Below are 16,927 nucleotides of genomic sequence, written 5' to 3'. Positions count from 1 at the left end.
TTTCACAATTTTTTATATCTCATATTGGCGTGAAACAGGGAGAAAATTTATCCCCCTTTCTTTTCTCAATATTTCTCAATGATTTGGAAATTTTTTTCTCGGAAAATAATGTAGAATGTCTTGGGAAAATCTCAGATTTATGTCAAGAATCATTACATATGTGTGCAAAATTATTCTTAATTTTATATGCTGATGACACAGCCCTGCTCTCCGAATCCCCAAAGGTTTGCAAGAAGCTCTTACACAATTCTTAAATTACTGTGACTATTGGAAACTAAAAGTAAATACAAATAAAACTAAAGTGTTCATTTTCAGTTAGAAGAAAATAAGACAAAACGAGAATTTCAAATTGTATGGAGAAAATATTGAAATTGTTGATGCTTATTCTTACCTTGGGATATTATTCAATTTTAATGGCAGTTTCTGTAATGCTAGAAAAAAACTTGTTCATCAAGCTCAGAAAGCTTTATTTGCACTTTATCATAAAATTAAGAATATTTGTATCCCAATTGATTTTCAGTTAAAACTATTTGACTCACTTGTAAGTCCCATCTTAATGTATGCTTCTGAAGTGTGGGGATTTGAAAATAAAGACGCAATAGAAAAGATGCTTCTTCAGTTTTGTAAAAACATTTTAAAAGTTCGATCTGAAAAAATTAATTACACAACAATTACATGATCAATTTATCCAACAGTGGTTTGCCCAAATGAGCAATTCATCTAGAGGTCTGTTCTATTCAGAATACAAAACCGAGTTTGGTTTAGAAAAATATTTACTAAAGTTGAAACAGGGCGATAGTTTATATATAGCAAAACTGAGATGGTCTAATTTAAAGATTCCCATTGAAACGGGGAGGTGGACAAATACTCCAAAAGAAGAGCAAATTTGTCATCTTTGTGAAAACGGGCTTGGGGATGAATTTCATTATCTTTTTGTTTGTAATAATCCAGATTTAAAGAAATTCCGTAAAAAAATTATCCCTCAATACTACACTGTAAATCCAAGGGATCACAAATTAAAAAAGCTGTTAATGTTTTGCCATGTTGAAATCTTGCAAGTTATTTAAAAATTCTTATTCGTACTTTATAAATTATCTCATCCAGTGCATACTGTTTATGTAAATGCTTTAAAATTATGTGGTTTAGTACCCCTACATATCGTTCTTATTATAGGTATACTGCGTTGTATTCTCCCTGTATTTTGACTTAAATATACATTTATATGTAAATGTATTTATATCTTGTATGGACTTATACGTTATGTGTTGCTTTGTATGCTATAATGTGATGTTTGTGTTTATATCATGTCCTCTTGTACACCTTTGTGTCTGAGGTTTAAATAAAGTATTGTCTATTGTCTATTGTATAGCTATTTTGATGGAGAATTGTTTAACTATGGCTAATGTAAAACAAAGACCTTACAGATGTAAATTCTAAGCAAATCACACACTAATTTGGTCCCAAGGAAGAGTAATTGATAGGTTTTTTAGGGAATTGGAGTAAATATTTAATATAATAGTGTCACCGTAAAAAATAATTGCGATCGTACATGTATATTGGTATGGTATTTGGTTTTCGTGCGATGACTTTATAGTTACGGTTTTTATGAAATTTTGATATGATTTTACTAACTACTAAAAGAAGGCTCTTATTAAATTTTGAGTTTATGGCCCCAACCATTTTAAAATGTAATAGGCTCGTCCATGTAACTGACAGAAACCACACTGTTGGTTTCTGTTAATCTGAAGAAAAAAAAACTGAGTCCAGAATCTTATTTTTTTAAAAGCAGTTAAATTTGAACAATTGCGTCACAGGACACAGGGTTGTATGGCAAGCCAAAGTGGACAAAAATCAATATTTTGAACTATAAGAAAATGATTTTTTAACATTACAAAATCATTTTTTTAATATTAGAAAGGAATTTTTAATATTAGAAATTCATTTTGTAATATTTAAAATTTATTTTTGTAATATTACAAATTCCTGATTTAGTAATACTATAAAATAACAAACATTTTATAATATTACAAATTGAATTTAGAAATTCAATTTCTAATATTAAAAATTCTTTTTTTAATATTAGAAATTCAATTGAATTTTTAATATCAAAAATTTATTTTTCAATATTAAAAAATGGTTTTATAATATTAGAAATCAAATTGGTAGTATGGGTATTAAAAATAAATTTGTTATATTAAAAAAATCTTTTTTTGATATTAGAAAACACTAATTTTTGTCCATTTTGGCTTGCCATGGTGTTTTGTTATCGTGCCATTCATGAAACATCACTGACGGATCAAAGGGGTCCCGTTTTTGTTAGAAAATTTTGGTTTGTTATAAAGAAAATTTCAGCTTGTCCGAGTCCCTTGAACACTGCATTCGTAACTACTCAGATCTTCTCGATAGCACAAAGAAGTTGTAGCCCAAATGGACGAGAAGTTCCGATGGGTCAATTGACTAGAATATTCTAAAAATTATGTCACTTCCGCGGAATTTTCTAGAATTCAACCTAATTACTACCCTCGTGAACAGTTCCTATTAAGTAGTTCTTAACGCTTTCTTTGATAGAATAATCAAATATAATTACAATCGCAAATTGATTTTTTCAAAAGGCATTTATAGCAAGTATGTAACATTAGATACGATGTATGAGGAAGAAAAAGTAAAAAAAATTACTTTAAACTAGAATCTTTGATCGTGATATCACTCCGCATACCACTTTCTTTTTAAGCGTGGTCGGGGACGCAGTAACTTTAGATTATCCACGGCGTGAAGAACTTGCCGAAGACACAACCCTTCAAGGTAGTATGAACTGTTCTATTTTGTGTTTTTTTTTTAATAGAATAACATTATCTCTATTTTTTATTCATTTTTTTTCGAGCAATTCTGTTTTAGACATTTTTTTTAATTATAATAGGGGGAGGTTGCCTCACATGCCGGTTCGCGCAAGGATGGCATATGATATGCACCTTACCTTTCGGTTAGGAAATATCTTGGAATGGTGAAGAAATCGCATAGTTACATATTATAATTCTTAACTTAGTGCACATATTATAATTCTTAACTTAGCTCGTTTGCGCTGATTGCGTTAAACGAGCCTGAGAAAGTGTTTGCCCCCCCCCAAATTCCCAAGTTTGGAAACTTGGGAATGACTCTTAATTTCGGGAATTGTTCCCAAACTGCCATGTATTTAAAAGTTCCAACCCCATTTAAATTGCAATATTTTGTGACTGGCGACTTCTATATATGAAAGCTAGATATGAATTTGCAACGGAGAGCATGAGTTGACTCCCAAAATTATATTCCACCACTGAGGATCGAACTCTAGTCCACTCAGTGACAAGTCGGCGACAAACTGATTGGTTAAAGAATTAATCCTATTGCCAAGTCAATTAACTGGCTATTTTAATCTCACTACCTACTACAACGCAGGTAGGCCGTCCTGCCACAAATAGTTAAACAGGTTTGGATCATGGGAACATTTCCTGAAAATTGAGATTACGCCCCTTTCCTTTGGGGTACTATCCTCACATGATGGAGTTTTTAACTCGCTATACTTTTATCTCACCTGTCCTTACCTTTCATTGTTGCCTGTCGATAACTTTTCTTTAAAAATCTCCTCTGAAGCCACTTGGCGGATTTTCATCCAACTTTGTCATCAGCATTCTTTTCGTTTCTACACAGCAGCTGTTGCTAAATTTGGACCACAGGCGTCAAGTCACCCAATTTTGTGTAATCAAGAGATATTTGAAAATATGAAATTCCTTCTTCAGCTTAGAAAGCTTTATAAAAGTCTCGATTAGGTCAGTTATTGGATAGCTTCTTGTTAGAGTTATTGCCCTTGAAAGGCAGAAAATTAGTTGTAGTTTTCAGCCATTTTCTAGAAAACTAGAATAGATAGAAAAAAATTTCAATTGATGAAATGATGCTTATGACAAGTCTTACAAAAATCTCCATTGAGTCAAAATTTTCAGGCCACACCTTGTTAAAGAGTTCATGCCCGTGAAAGGCCAAAAATGACAGTTATTGCAGTTTTCATCAATTGATTCAACTGATTTTCTTTCAAAATTATTGGTCACTCTTCGTGTTAACCTTGTAGTCCCTGAACATATTCAGTGGTCCCCTAAAATAAGGGGAAATGCAGACAAAATTTTATTGGCTTCAGCAGTTGACCGAAAAAATAATGCAACGGACGCGAAATAAGTATTTTGTTTAAAATCATTGATTTAAAGACCAGTTTTGGTTAAATCTTTTGGAAACTTAATTTATGACCTCAAATTGAAAGACATCGGATGTATTATGAGGACATTACCCTTAAAAGCACAAAAAATTTTCATAAAAGTCACGTTTTACCGCGTTGCTGTCAACATCGTACTGATCATAACTAACAACCAAACCGGCCAATCATGATTCCTAAAACAGTCACACAAAAATCAATAATGTAAACATTCTATTTTTTAACCGTAGGTGAAAGAAACACGTTCCAGAAGTTCGTCTCTGTTTGACGACTACAATAATACAATTCACATGACAATGTTTTGTTTGTTTGTTGGGGTTTAACGTCTGAGCAGCAATATTTCAGCTATATTCAGATGATGAACATGAAATTGATGATAAAATGAATATGACATGATGATGAAATGAAAAAGGGATGGGACACAAGGACAATGGGGATGACAAAATTTGATTGCCACTGGAAATAGGGAGAGGTGGGTAGGGTCGGGCAATTTAGCCTCCTGTGGCGGAGCCCTATTGTTCCTACTCCGGGAGAATACCACAGTAGAGTTCTTTAACGTGCGAGGAACGTGGCATCTTTCCTAACACGGTGCGCCACTATGGTTTGCGGTCAGGTTTTCCGTATTATAGCCTGACAACCCCAGCATGTAACATGCCAGGGGTACCCCATTCCACCACCTGGGACACACATCCCAGTTGCTCTGTGGGCAGAGCGCCGTAGCCCCCCGCTAGGTTTCTGACCACTATTTAGTCACCTTTTACGACAAGCTTAGTGCTGCTGCAGGCCTATTCTTTTAACACCCGGACCTGCACGGAGACGCAATTAAGTCGTTTTCAATACCGAATAATTACTAGTCCCGCGTACTATTTCTATCCAAAATTTCAGTAGTCCTCAGCCAGTTTTAGTCGCCTCAGGCAATCAGACTTACGGAAATGTCGATGCCTGAATTTTATAAAGTGCAAGTCTTAAGTACAATGTATCTGTTGATATTCAACAATATGTACACATTAAAACGAAAACTTGGTTACCCTGAACTGTAATAAATTTTTTTTTTTATTATAATTTTTTATTTTTTCCAAAATTTTCAACATACAATATACATACAATACATTACACAATTATACATCATAATCATCTTTTAACACAATATGTATATATAAATGTTAAAAAATTGGTGTTTTTCAATTTATAGAAAAAGAATTAGCTACAGAAAGATAAAAAAGGAACTAGGGATAGCATATAGAAAAGATTTAGAAAAGAAGAGAAAAAAAAATTAAATGAATAAGTTGTTGTCCTGTTTACAATATTGACACAATTATGTTAAAACATTTTGGAATTGTTGCCATTTCTTGTTAAATAGTTCAACTCTTTTGTTTTTTACAGATAACATTTTTTCTATTTTATACATGTATTTAAGTTTTTCTTTCACAGCAGTTAAAGATAACATTTGTTTAAAACAGCGTGTGTTATAAATATATTGTTTGATATTTAAAATTATAATATTATATGGTTCTCACTTGGAAGTATATGATGTGTTTCCAAAAATGAAATTTAACTTAGTTAATGGTATGCTTATGCCATGTATCAAAAACCAATTATCAATTTCACTAATAACATTTTGTACAAACTCACAATTCCAAAATAAATGCTCAATAGTTTCTGGTTCTACATTGCAGAATGTACAAGCAGAATCATTGATAACATTTATTTTAAATAAAAATTTGTTTGTGGCTATTATACGATGGTTTATTCTGTATTGTAACCATTGCAATTTCGTATTATTTGTGACTGTAAATGGTAGCACAAAAATCTTTTTCCAATTCAAAGAATCGTTATCAAGTACTTCAGTCCACTTAAGTTGTCCTTTTGGAGTAGAATCATTTTGGTTTAGTACTTTATACATATCTCTTGAGCCCTTTTTGCTTCTTAAAATAGTTTGCAAAAAAGATGGAATAAATGGACGCTGTAATTTACAGTTTCCTACATAGAAAGCTTTAGCAGCATGTTTTACTGCCGACATTATACTATTATACTTCATAAAATTAATATTGATTCCATATTTGTGTTGTAACTGTTCCAAAGAAAGATATGATCCATCATCATTTATTAAATCATTTATATAATGAACACCATTGACAAACCAATCTTTGTAAAAAAACAGTTTCACCACCAATCTTAATTAATTTATTATACCAAACTGGATTGGCAAGAAAGAACTCCCAATCTACATGTTTTTCTTTCTCCAAGACCATTGCCCAGGAATTTAGAACATCTTTCCAAAATTTATTTTTTAAGTTTTTTTGAACATTTTGTACATATCCATCCCCACAATTAAACAGTTTTTCAGAATCTAAAGATGACATAAAGATACTTAGCCACTTTGAATTATTTTGAAAAGCTCGTCTTATCCAAGTAGTTTTTAAAGCTGTAATGAATGAAAACAGATTAATCATTTTAAGACCCCCATCTTGATACTCTTTTTGCAACACATCTTTCTTTACTCTACTGATAGGAGAATTCCATATGAATGTAAAAATCATGTCATTAATTTTTTTGATAATATCGCTGCTTGGGTTAGGTAATGAAATAATAAGATGATTTAACACAGGCAATATAAGCGTTTTTACAACTGTTATTTTACCAATGACTGTAAGGTTTCTTTTTGACCATTGATTTATTAAGTTTTTAATTTGTACAAGTCTTTCGTCATAGTTCAGTTTAATCATTCTATCTAGATCAACATCAAAATTCAGACCAAGGAGCTTAAATGATGTTTCCCCCCAAGTAAGATTCTTGTTTTTGCACAAGATATCTTCACAATATCTTTTACTTCCAATCCAAATTACTTGGGTTTTGGAGAAATTAATATTCAAACCTGAGATTCCAGCAAACCAATCTAATTCTAACAATGATTCTTGTAAAGATTTTTCAGTTCCATCTAAAATTAATGAAGTGTCATCTGCGAATTGTGACAGTTTATGTTCAATTTGTGTAATGTGAAGTCCATTAATGTTTTTATTACCTCTAATTTTTATTGCCAGAATTTCAGCGCATAAAATGAAAAGATAGGGAGACAGTGGATCACCTTGTCGACAACCCCGCTCTATATTAAAAAAATCTGATAAGTATCCCCCCTGTATTACTGCTGACTTAATATTACAATAAAATACTTTGACCCAATTTATGATACTGTCCCCAAAATTGAAAAATTTCATAACAGTCTGTAAAAAATCCCAGGAAATAGAATCAAAGGCCTTCTCAAAATCTATTAATAACAAAAGCCCTGGAATTTCATGTTCTTCTGTATATTTTATAATATTGTATATAAGTCTCAAGTTTTCTCCAATGTATCTCCCACTTATAAAACCAGTTTGATCTAAGTCAATAATTTTATCCAAAACTTTTTTTAATCTATTTGCAATTGCAGCAGAACCTATTTTATAAATTGTGTTTAATAAAGAAATTGGACGCCAGTTTTTTAAAAAGTGGCGTGGTTTATTTCCTTTTGGCAAACATGTTATTATGCCTTGTTTTTGAGTTATAGAAAGTTGGCCTATAGTAAAAGCATGATTTAAAGATTTAACTACAAAAACTTGCAAGTCTTTCCAAAAAAATTTAAAAAATTCAAAAGAGAAACCATCTGACCCTGGTGTTTTATTATTTTTCATATTTTTTAGTGCTACTCCAGCTTCTAGTAAAGTAATTTCACCTTCTAATATATTCTGTTCCTCATCAGTTAAAACATTATAGTGATTATTTCTTAAATCATTTTTTAAATTTTGAACGTTGACCTCAGCATTTATATCTCTTTGTCTATACAGATTTTCGTAAAATAATTTAACTTCATTTAGTATTTCAAATTGATTTGTTACTACACTACCATCATCTCTTTCTACCTTGGGTATAATTTTACTTGTAAAATTTCTGGATTCTAGACCACAGAAATAATTTGTAGGCTTTTCGCCCTCCTCAATCCATTTAGCTCTTGATCTAATGATTTTACCTTTTATTTTATTTTTTCTTAAAGATTCTAGTTCCTGCTTCTTATTCTCCAAATTAATTAAAGAATTTTCGTCCAAATTAGTTTCTAATTGTGCAATATCATTTTTCAACTGCTGTTCCTTTTTTTCATTTTCCTTCTTTTTATAACTTGAATAAGAAATAGTTTTTCCTCTTAATTCAACCAATAAGATTTCTAAAAACAAATGACTATCTATTGTAAATTGAATTTCAGAATTACTTATACTGTCAAAATTATCAAAATTATATACAAGTACTGCATATTGTTTTTTAATTTCATCAATTTTTTCTTTTATAGTGTTCACATACTCCTGATCGTACAACAAAGAATTGTTAAATTTCCATAGTCCTTTTCCCCTAACAAAAGGGTTGAATTCTAAATGTAAAACAATCATGGAATGATCTGATCTATAACTAGGTTCAACATTACAATTTTTCAAATTATTTAACATATTATCTGTAAATAGAAAGAAATCCCATCGTGCCTGTTTAAAAGGGGTCCTTTTCCTCCATGTGTACCTCTAAACTTGGATAAAGCTCCCTGAATGGATCAATTAAATTTCTTTCTATAATTTCTAGAATAGTATTTCTAGCATTAGGATTATTTATATTGACATAATTACAATAATCAATGACTGGATCTAACACAAGATTAAAATCTCCACAAATCACATAATATTCATTTTCGAAATCTTCAACTGTAATAAATTTTAAGCACAAGATGAAGAACAACCAATAGGTGCTTTTAATTTAATTGCACCTGTAGAAATTAGTATTTATCTCGTGTCCTTAGGGGTCAACTGCATGTAATGGGGGATTTTTTTCTGCTTTTTTAGCAGAATTCCGTTAATTGAAATCTGTCATGATTTTTTTTTTTTACTTTTGCTTTATTTGATGTCCTTGTAAAATCATCCCCGATATATAATGGGTTGTGTTTAGAAATGGGATGCAATTTCAATTGCTCATAATTATGATGATTCGCTTAGAATTAGTATTTATTTTTACAGATGCCAGAACCAGAAACAACAATGGATGAAGGAGAAGTTGAAACTTTTGCTTTTCAGGCTGAAATTGCCCAGTTGATGAGTTTAATCATCAACACTTTTTATTCCAACAAAGAAATCTTTTTAAGAGAGTTGATCTCTAACTCTTCTGATGCTTTGGACAAGATCAGGTATGAGAGCTTGACAGATCCATCCAAGCTAGATTCAGGAAAAGATCTTGAAATAAGAATTATCCCTGACAAGAACAACAATACCTTGACCATTATTGATACTGGAATTGGTATGACTAAGGCTGACCTTGTAAACAACTTGGGAACAATTGCTAAATCTGGCACAAAAGCCTTCATGGAAGCTTTACAAGCTGGAGCTGATATTTCCATGATTGGACAATTTGGTGTTGGCTTCTATTCAGCATACCTTATTGCAGATAAAGTAATCGTGCAGACCAAACACAATGATGATGAGGAGTACATTTGGGAATCATCAGCTGGTGGATCCTTTACTGTTAAACCTGCAACAGGTATGATTAATATCCTTGTTAGTTTCTGCTGCAGTGGAGACTTTGATTTGCCTCTTTAAAGCATTTTGAATGATTTACATATAATACCATATGTAATGATCCATTAAAATCAGTATAATGTAGATCAAGTGCTTCTTTTTTTATAATTTGTAAGATTAAATTTCAGTGTACATGTGTATGTCCTATTCTGGATATTGAATCTTCCGACTCCAGTCTCTGTAAATCATGTTTGAAGTCTCAATATCATGGCAAATTTTAGGAGAACCAATAGGCAGAGGAACAAAGATAGTGTTGTGCATTAAAGAGGATCAAGCAGAATACCTTGAGGAAAAGAGGATCAAGGAAGTTGTCAAGAAACACAGTCAGTTTATTGGTTATCCCATTAAACTGTTGGTAGAGAAAGAAAGAGACAAAGAAGTGTCCGATGATGAAGAAGAAGAGAAGAAGGAAGAAGAGGATGAGGAAAAGAAGGTATGTTTTTATCATATGGCCTTAATGATAAAAATTATTATATTCTCATCCAACTTTCCTGAAAAATTTGGGTGGGGGATGAATTTTTATTTTTTATATCCTTCGGGATACCTTTATTGTATGTCGCTGTTTCATCCCAGGAACTTCCCTACTGTTTGTAAACACTACATAAAAAGTCTAAATGTAATTTTTTTATCTTTCAGTACATCTTTTACAACGTGTAAATATGTTTCTGGCAATTATTCAGCTCAATAAAATTTTATTATTTCTGCAATGCAGACAAAGTTAAGATCAAAGTAAATGAAGTAGTCCTAAGGGCTTCTATTCAAAATTTTGAGGTAGTCTGCTCTCAGATTCAGTAGCAGGGTTCGTACGGGTTCTTGAATCCTTGAAGTCGTGGAATTTCATTTTGAAAATTAAATGCCTTGAAAAGTCATGGAATTTTATTCAAATGACATTTTTTTTTATCAAGTGTTGAAATAAGCAATCAACAGTCTTCTTTATCTCAGGTACGGGAAGATAGGTCGAGGGGGAATAATCTGTAAGTGTTCAGGGACTGGTTTCCGTTTGTGAATGTCATGAAGGGAATCAGATTTAACTAGTGTCAAAACATCATGACCTTATAAAACAAAATGCCAGGAAACTGTAATTTTCAACCGAAGTGGGTTGAAAAAGAATACAAGTGTTGGCTTCATATGGGAAGTGGTGTAGGAAAGGCCAGGTGCACAATTTGTGCAAAAGACATTGACATTTGGCATACCTAAATATGCTTACAGTAATTGGAAAACTTGTAAAAAGATGCGCAACTGTTTGTGGTTTTTGGGTATGGAATATTAAAAAAAAATCCTTGAAAAGTCCTGGAAAATATGAGCAAAAAAGGTGTATGAACACTGCAGTAGGCACAGGACTACCATACCACTGTCAAGTGTTGATCCTGAGTGATAAATCCACTGACATACATGTAATTATTTTAGATGACAAATCTAAATTTTGAAATGACTTTTTTTAATCAGGATGACAAACCAAAAGTAGAGGATCTAGAAGAAGATGATGATGAAGACAAAAACAAGGACAAGAAGAAGAAGAAAAAAATCAAGGAAAAATACACTGAAGATGAAGAGTTGAACAAAACTAAGCCTATTTGGACCAGAAATCCTGATGATATTACACAGGAAGAGTATGGAGAATTCTACAAATCTTTGACAAATGACTGGGAAGATCACCTGGCAGTCAAGGTACTTAAATTGAATTGACCACTTGTTTTACTCTAGTTATCGAAATAATAATAAAAAGACCTGACTGAGATTGTGTGCTGCAAGAACTTAAAATTTTCAGTAGTCATTTACCTGTACATTGTACCATGTATTTCCATACAACTGAAAATGCAGGATGCTTGATTTTTATGCCTCCCCACAAAGTGATTGGGTCTTGCAGTCAGCATTTTAGTGGGTGTAAGGATTGAAAGACTGAAGAATGGAATAAAGTATATCAATTGTACTTGTTAAGCTAGGTTGTGATTAAGTACTGCTCAACCAATTCGGTTCAAACTTTAAAAAAAAGAACAAGTTCAAATTCCTTGAAATTTGTATGGTTTGGGCCCTTTGTTTTCACTTGATATCTAATGCGGGTGTATCTGTGATCACCCAGAGTTTTCCTTGGGAGGCACCTGGGGAATTTCACCACATCACTACAATGAAGTCACCTGTTAAAATTTGAATTAAGTGTAGTCCTTATTAAACAGAAAAAAAATCAGATTTCACCTTTTCAAGACTTTAATTTCTCCTGATGAAATAGAAAATCTTGAAAATCCCTGGTTCACCTGAACAACAACTTTTCTAATTTCTATTTGCAGATATATATGATGGTTTACATATTACCTTTCTTGTTGAAGTGAAATCTGAATATTAGTATGTAAATGTCACATTATGTTCATGTTTTTTTTTGGCAGTGAAAGTTCTTTAAAATTTCTTACAGCAATAACACTACAACCTAGGGTCAATTTTCCAATCCTTCGATCTTCATCAGACATATTCCCATAACACAACATTATATGTTGTCAAAAACTAACTTGTATTTCCTCTTGCAGCATTTTTCAGTTGAAGGACAGTTGGAATTCAGAGCATTATTATTTGTTCCAAGGCGAGCTCCCTTTGACATGTTTGAAAACAAGAAAAAGAAGAACAATATCAAGCTTTATGTGAGAAGAGTATTCATTATGGACAATTGTGAAGAGTTGATTCCAGAATATTTAAACTTTGTTAAAGGTGTTGTTGACTCAGAAGACTTGCCACTCAACATTTCCAGAGAGATGTTACAACAAAGTAAAATTCTTAAAGTCATCAGGAAAAATTTGGTGAAGAAATGTCTTGAATTGTTCGATGACATATCTGAAGATAAAGACAACTATAAAAAGTTTTATGAACACTTTGCCAAGAATCTCAAGGTAAACTCACTAATTTTGCAATAATAGTCTTATTGGTTACTTTCAGTGATTGATCATGGATATTTACAATACTGAGGATCTACTGTACATGTACTTAAGTCTTAGAAGACTAATGTGATTAGCTTAAGATATGGGTCATAAATATACAAAGGATGTTGTCACTTAATCTCGAAATGTTTCTGGCATATTTATTTAAGAATGTTAAATGGCTTGAAAAATATTTTTATAATTACAATGCAAGAAAATATTTAAATTGTCCATAAAAAACTTATTTGGTTACATTTGCAGCTGGGAATCCATGAAGACTCTACCAATAGGAAAAAGATTGCAGGATATCTTAGATATCACACTTCCAGTTCTGGAGAAGAAATGGCATCATTGAAAGAATATGTTTCTAGAATGAAAGATAACCAGAAATATATTTACTACATCACAGGTGAGAATGTCTCTTCTCTTAAAGCTTCTTATGCACCTTTAAGACTATTGCTTGGGATAAGGCAAAAAAAAAAGAAGCAAAAACGAAGTAGGGTAGGTAGTACAGAAATTATTTCATTAATCTTTCATTAATGTCAATCTGGAAAACTATCCACTTGAAGAACTGTGTTTGAGCCAAAATGGCCATAAAATGTTGGGGTAGCAGGAAACAGACACATTAAAAAAATGGCCTTGCTGGTATTTCTTTAAGTCACTTAATTTTCCTGCTGTAAATACAAAGACTGACTGGGATTAATGATGGGAGTCATGACCAGAAAGATTAAGGAATATTGGGCTGATAATGACCAAAAAGTATTTATTTTGATGGTTTTCTGGTTACAAAATGAGTAATTATAATTGGATCATCATGAAAATTTATACAAGGTTCCATTTCACGAAAAGGATTATTGGATTTTTAAAAAGGTTATTCTTCTTGCATGTCCCGTTTAGGAGGATAAGCATTTTCTTTAACCTACTTTGAATATCTTATTACTTCTGTTGAAATTCAAATTTTATAGGTAAGACCACTTTCATTCTGATCAGAATCAAATGTGTCCAACATCAATAGTTCATGGTACTTGGTTTCTGTTTGGGAGGGGGTGGAGGCAAATGAAAATTAAATTAAACAGTCCAAGTCTTGCTTTCTCAACTTGCATAAATCTTTTTCAGACATTCAGTTGGTAAAGGACAAGTGGAAATTCATATATTTTTACTGACTAAAATTTAACTTTGCAATGGGTGACAAGAAATGGAATTCTTCATCACTCTTATACTTTAACTGTTGTAGTTTGAAAAGTTCATGTGCCATGGGCCCATGGAAAGTGTTTAATTGATATCATATTTGTGAGACTAAACAAAATCGAAAAAAAGCATCAAAATACCAATTAATAAAAGCTATTGGAGACTATTGTATTCTAAATCCAACTTACTTGATACAGGTGAAAGCCGAGAGGTGGTTCAGAATTCTGCCTTTGTTGAAAGGTTAAGAAAGCGTGGTTTGGAAGTTATATACATGGTTGACCCCATTGATGAATATGCTGTGCAGCAGTTGAAAGAATATGATGGAAAGAACCTTGTCAGTGTTACCAAGGAAGGTCTAGAATTGCCAGAAGATGAAGAAGAGAAAAAGAAATTTGAGGAGGAGAAAGCCAAATATGAAGGCCTCTGTAAAGTTATGAAAGATATTCTGGACAAGAAAGTTGAAAAGGTGAAAATTTGTTACCTTCTTTCAGTAGAAGAGAATAAGATTAATTGGGATTTCAAATAGGATTAAAGGTGAAACCTATTTGAGCAATTTAAAATCTCATTTGAAAAATATGTAAAGAGTACCCATTTTATTTCCTAATTTTTGGTCCCATTAGCCATCTCAATTGATCTATAATAGTTCAATACTGATCCCTGTTTTTGTGTAGGTGCTCTTACCAGTTATCAGTGCTGTTTTCCTTCCTTTAAAAGTGGTAGAGAATTTGACATCAGCCTTAAATTAGACTGGTTTTGTGACTTGGGGAAAGACTTGTCTAAATTTGTCTTGATGGTCCTGTTACTTGGGGAAAGACTTGTCTAAATTCATGTGGATGGTCCTGTTGCTTAGGGAAAGACTTGTCTAAATTTGTGTGGATGGTCCTTTTACTTGGGGAAAGACTTGTCTAAATTTGTGTGGATGGTCCTGTAGAGTGAACTACAAAAAGTGGAACTTGTTAGAAGGCTCAAATGTTCATATCTGATGTGTTCTCATTAAGTATTAATTATTTGTATGATTTTTGCTTCATTTTTGCTACAGGTGGTGGTATCTAACAGATTAGTAACATCACCATGTTGTATTGTCACAAGTCAGTATGGATGGTCAGCAAATATGGAAAGAATAATGAAAGCACAAGCTCTTAGAGACACTAGTACCATGGGATACATGGCAGCTAAGAAACACTTAGAAATCAACCCTGATCACTCAATTGTCAAATCACTCAAAGAAAAAGCAGATGCTGACAAAAATGATAAAGCTGTGAAAGACTTAGTTCTCTTACTTTTTGAGACCTCATTGTTGGCATCAGGATTTTCATTAGAGGAGCCAGGACTTCATGCTAACAGAATCCACAGAATGATCAAACTGGGTCTAGGTTAGTATTTAAAAGTTAACTTGCTTAAGTGGGACACTAGGTCCAAACTATTTGTTGCTTTTTCTCTATTTTTGTCAGTTAAACTCCCAAAACTGTTCAAATGGAATCCATTTGACCTACAACTGTTCATTTTAATTTTCATATAGAGTGGTTCCTTTGGGATATTTTGTATAAACTTGCTTGGTACTATGGCATCTTAATGTGGTTGCTATTCAGTCCACGATTCAAATATAACCGAAGTTAATTCTGTTTTGATTAAGGAGAAACTCTTATGTTTTGTATTGGCATCAATTAGAAATCAAAAGGATTGTTTTTAAGTTTCAGCCAAGTTCTGATCGCATAATCAATTTTTGGACAATATACACTAGTTCATAAACTGCTCACTGTCAATGAAGCCTGAACTTGCTTGAAAGTGGTTATTTCCCTCAGCTTGGAAAAAAAAATTAAAAATGATCCTTAATTGTTTCAAAGCAGTCACATGATTAAAACCTGAAGCACTGGAAGTAAAATGTACCCATAAACATGCTGGACTTCAACAGAACAAGGGTTGTTGTCTTCCTGTGTTTTTTATGCCCTCTTTTTGTGCAACTTGGTCTATTTATTTTTTTTTTCAAAATTACTTATCACAAGCACATAGTATATTGAAAGAAGCTTTATAGGTATGCCATATAGTTCCAGTTTAAGATTGAAATGATACATATTTCCTGTTAAGAAATATGTTTATATTTTGACCATATGACTACTGGGTTAGGAGAGGAGTACCCTTTTGTGAACATTGCTTTCAGTTCTAGTTTTTTGATTTATATTTATTTCCCATAGGGTCAGTCAATTTGTGTAGAAATAGTAAAAAATCGAAATTTGAAAAAAGCAGAAATCAGAAAATTATAGCCTCCATAATGACATAAACACTTAATTCAGCTGATACATCTCTGAATAAGTATTTAGACTTCAATATTTGACTAAGCTTTTAAACTGCTTACAAATCTATCACCCTTCATTTAAATTTATCAGAGTGTATTGTACCATATTTACCCATTTGCGCTTGCCTGTAATGGTGTGAACTGAATTTTAACCTTTACCGATACCTGTCATTGAAATTGTGTAATCTTGTAGGTATTGATGAAGAAGAAGCTCCTGTTGAAGAGGCCACTACAGAAGAAATGCCACCTTTAGAAGGTGATGAAGATGATGCATCTAGAATGGAAGAAGTTGATTGATCAGAATACGGAATAACTTTAACTCCATAATACTTACACCAGCCATCTTTTCATCATGTGTCAATATGTGTATTGTTTTGTTAAGACATTTAGTTTGTTAATGTCTGTGATTTACATTTATTTTGTCATCTTTTTGTACACATAACATTAATTGAACAAAATCTTTGTTTGTAATGAATAAAAAGTCCAAACCACACTTGCTTACCTTTGAATCTGATCTATTGTCTTTTTGGACCCCTATCGGTATTTGATATACCATATTTTGGTGTGTAAAATGTGCACATTTTTACATAGAAATAAATTCCAGAGCATGGGGGTGTGTTTTATCATTGTCGTATTATGCATCAGTATATAAGAAAGTAAAAAGGGAACCAAGGTTATAGCGGTAATTAAAAGGAAGTAATACAGGGACAAAGACCCGACATGG

At 32.3% G+C, this 16,927-nt stretch overlaps 1 protein-coding gene across 1 annotated transcript; it reads left to right on the top strand.

Moving 5' to 3' along the window:
- The first annotated feature begins 2,755 nt into the window (after nt 1-2,755).
- LOC148623299 (heat shock protein 83-like) lies at nt 2,756-16,696 on the top strand. Its single transcript, XM_088565057.1, has 9 exons — nt 2,756-2,802; nt 9,265-9,781; nt 10,041-10,252; nt 11,266-11,487; nt 12,339-12,695; nt 12,984-13,131; nt 14,108-14,376; nt 14,950-15,283; nt 16,397-16,696. The coding sequence occupies exons 2-9, from the start codon at nt 9,265-9,267 to the stop codon at nt 16,498-16,500; spliced, it is 2,163 nt and encodes a 720-aa protein (XP_088421183.1). The 5' UTR covers nt 2,756-2,802; the 3' UTR covers nt 16,501-16,696.
- Nucleotides 16,697-16,927: the final 231 nt, after the last annotated feature.

This window comes from Perna viridis, chromosome 2, assembly GCF_037379345.1.
Source record: "Perna viridis isolate PV_CMFRI_1.1 ecotype Kerala chromosome 2, ASM3737934v1, whole genome shotgun sequence".
Lineage (NCBI taxonomy): Eukaryota > Metazoa > Mollusca > Bivalvia > Mytilida > Mytilidae > Perna > Perna viridis.
The sequence above is the reverse complement of the archived record's forward strand: the minus strand, read 5'-3'. Positions and strand labels throughout refer to the sequence as shown.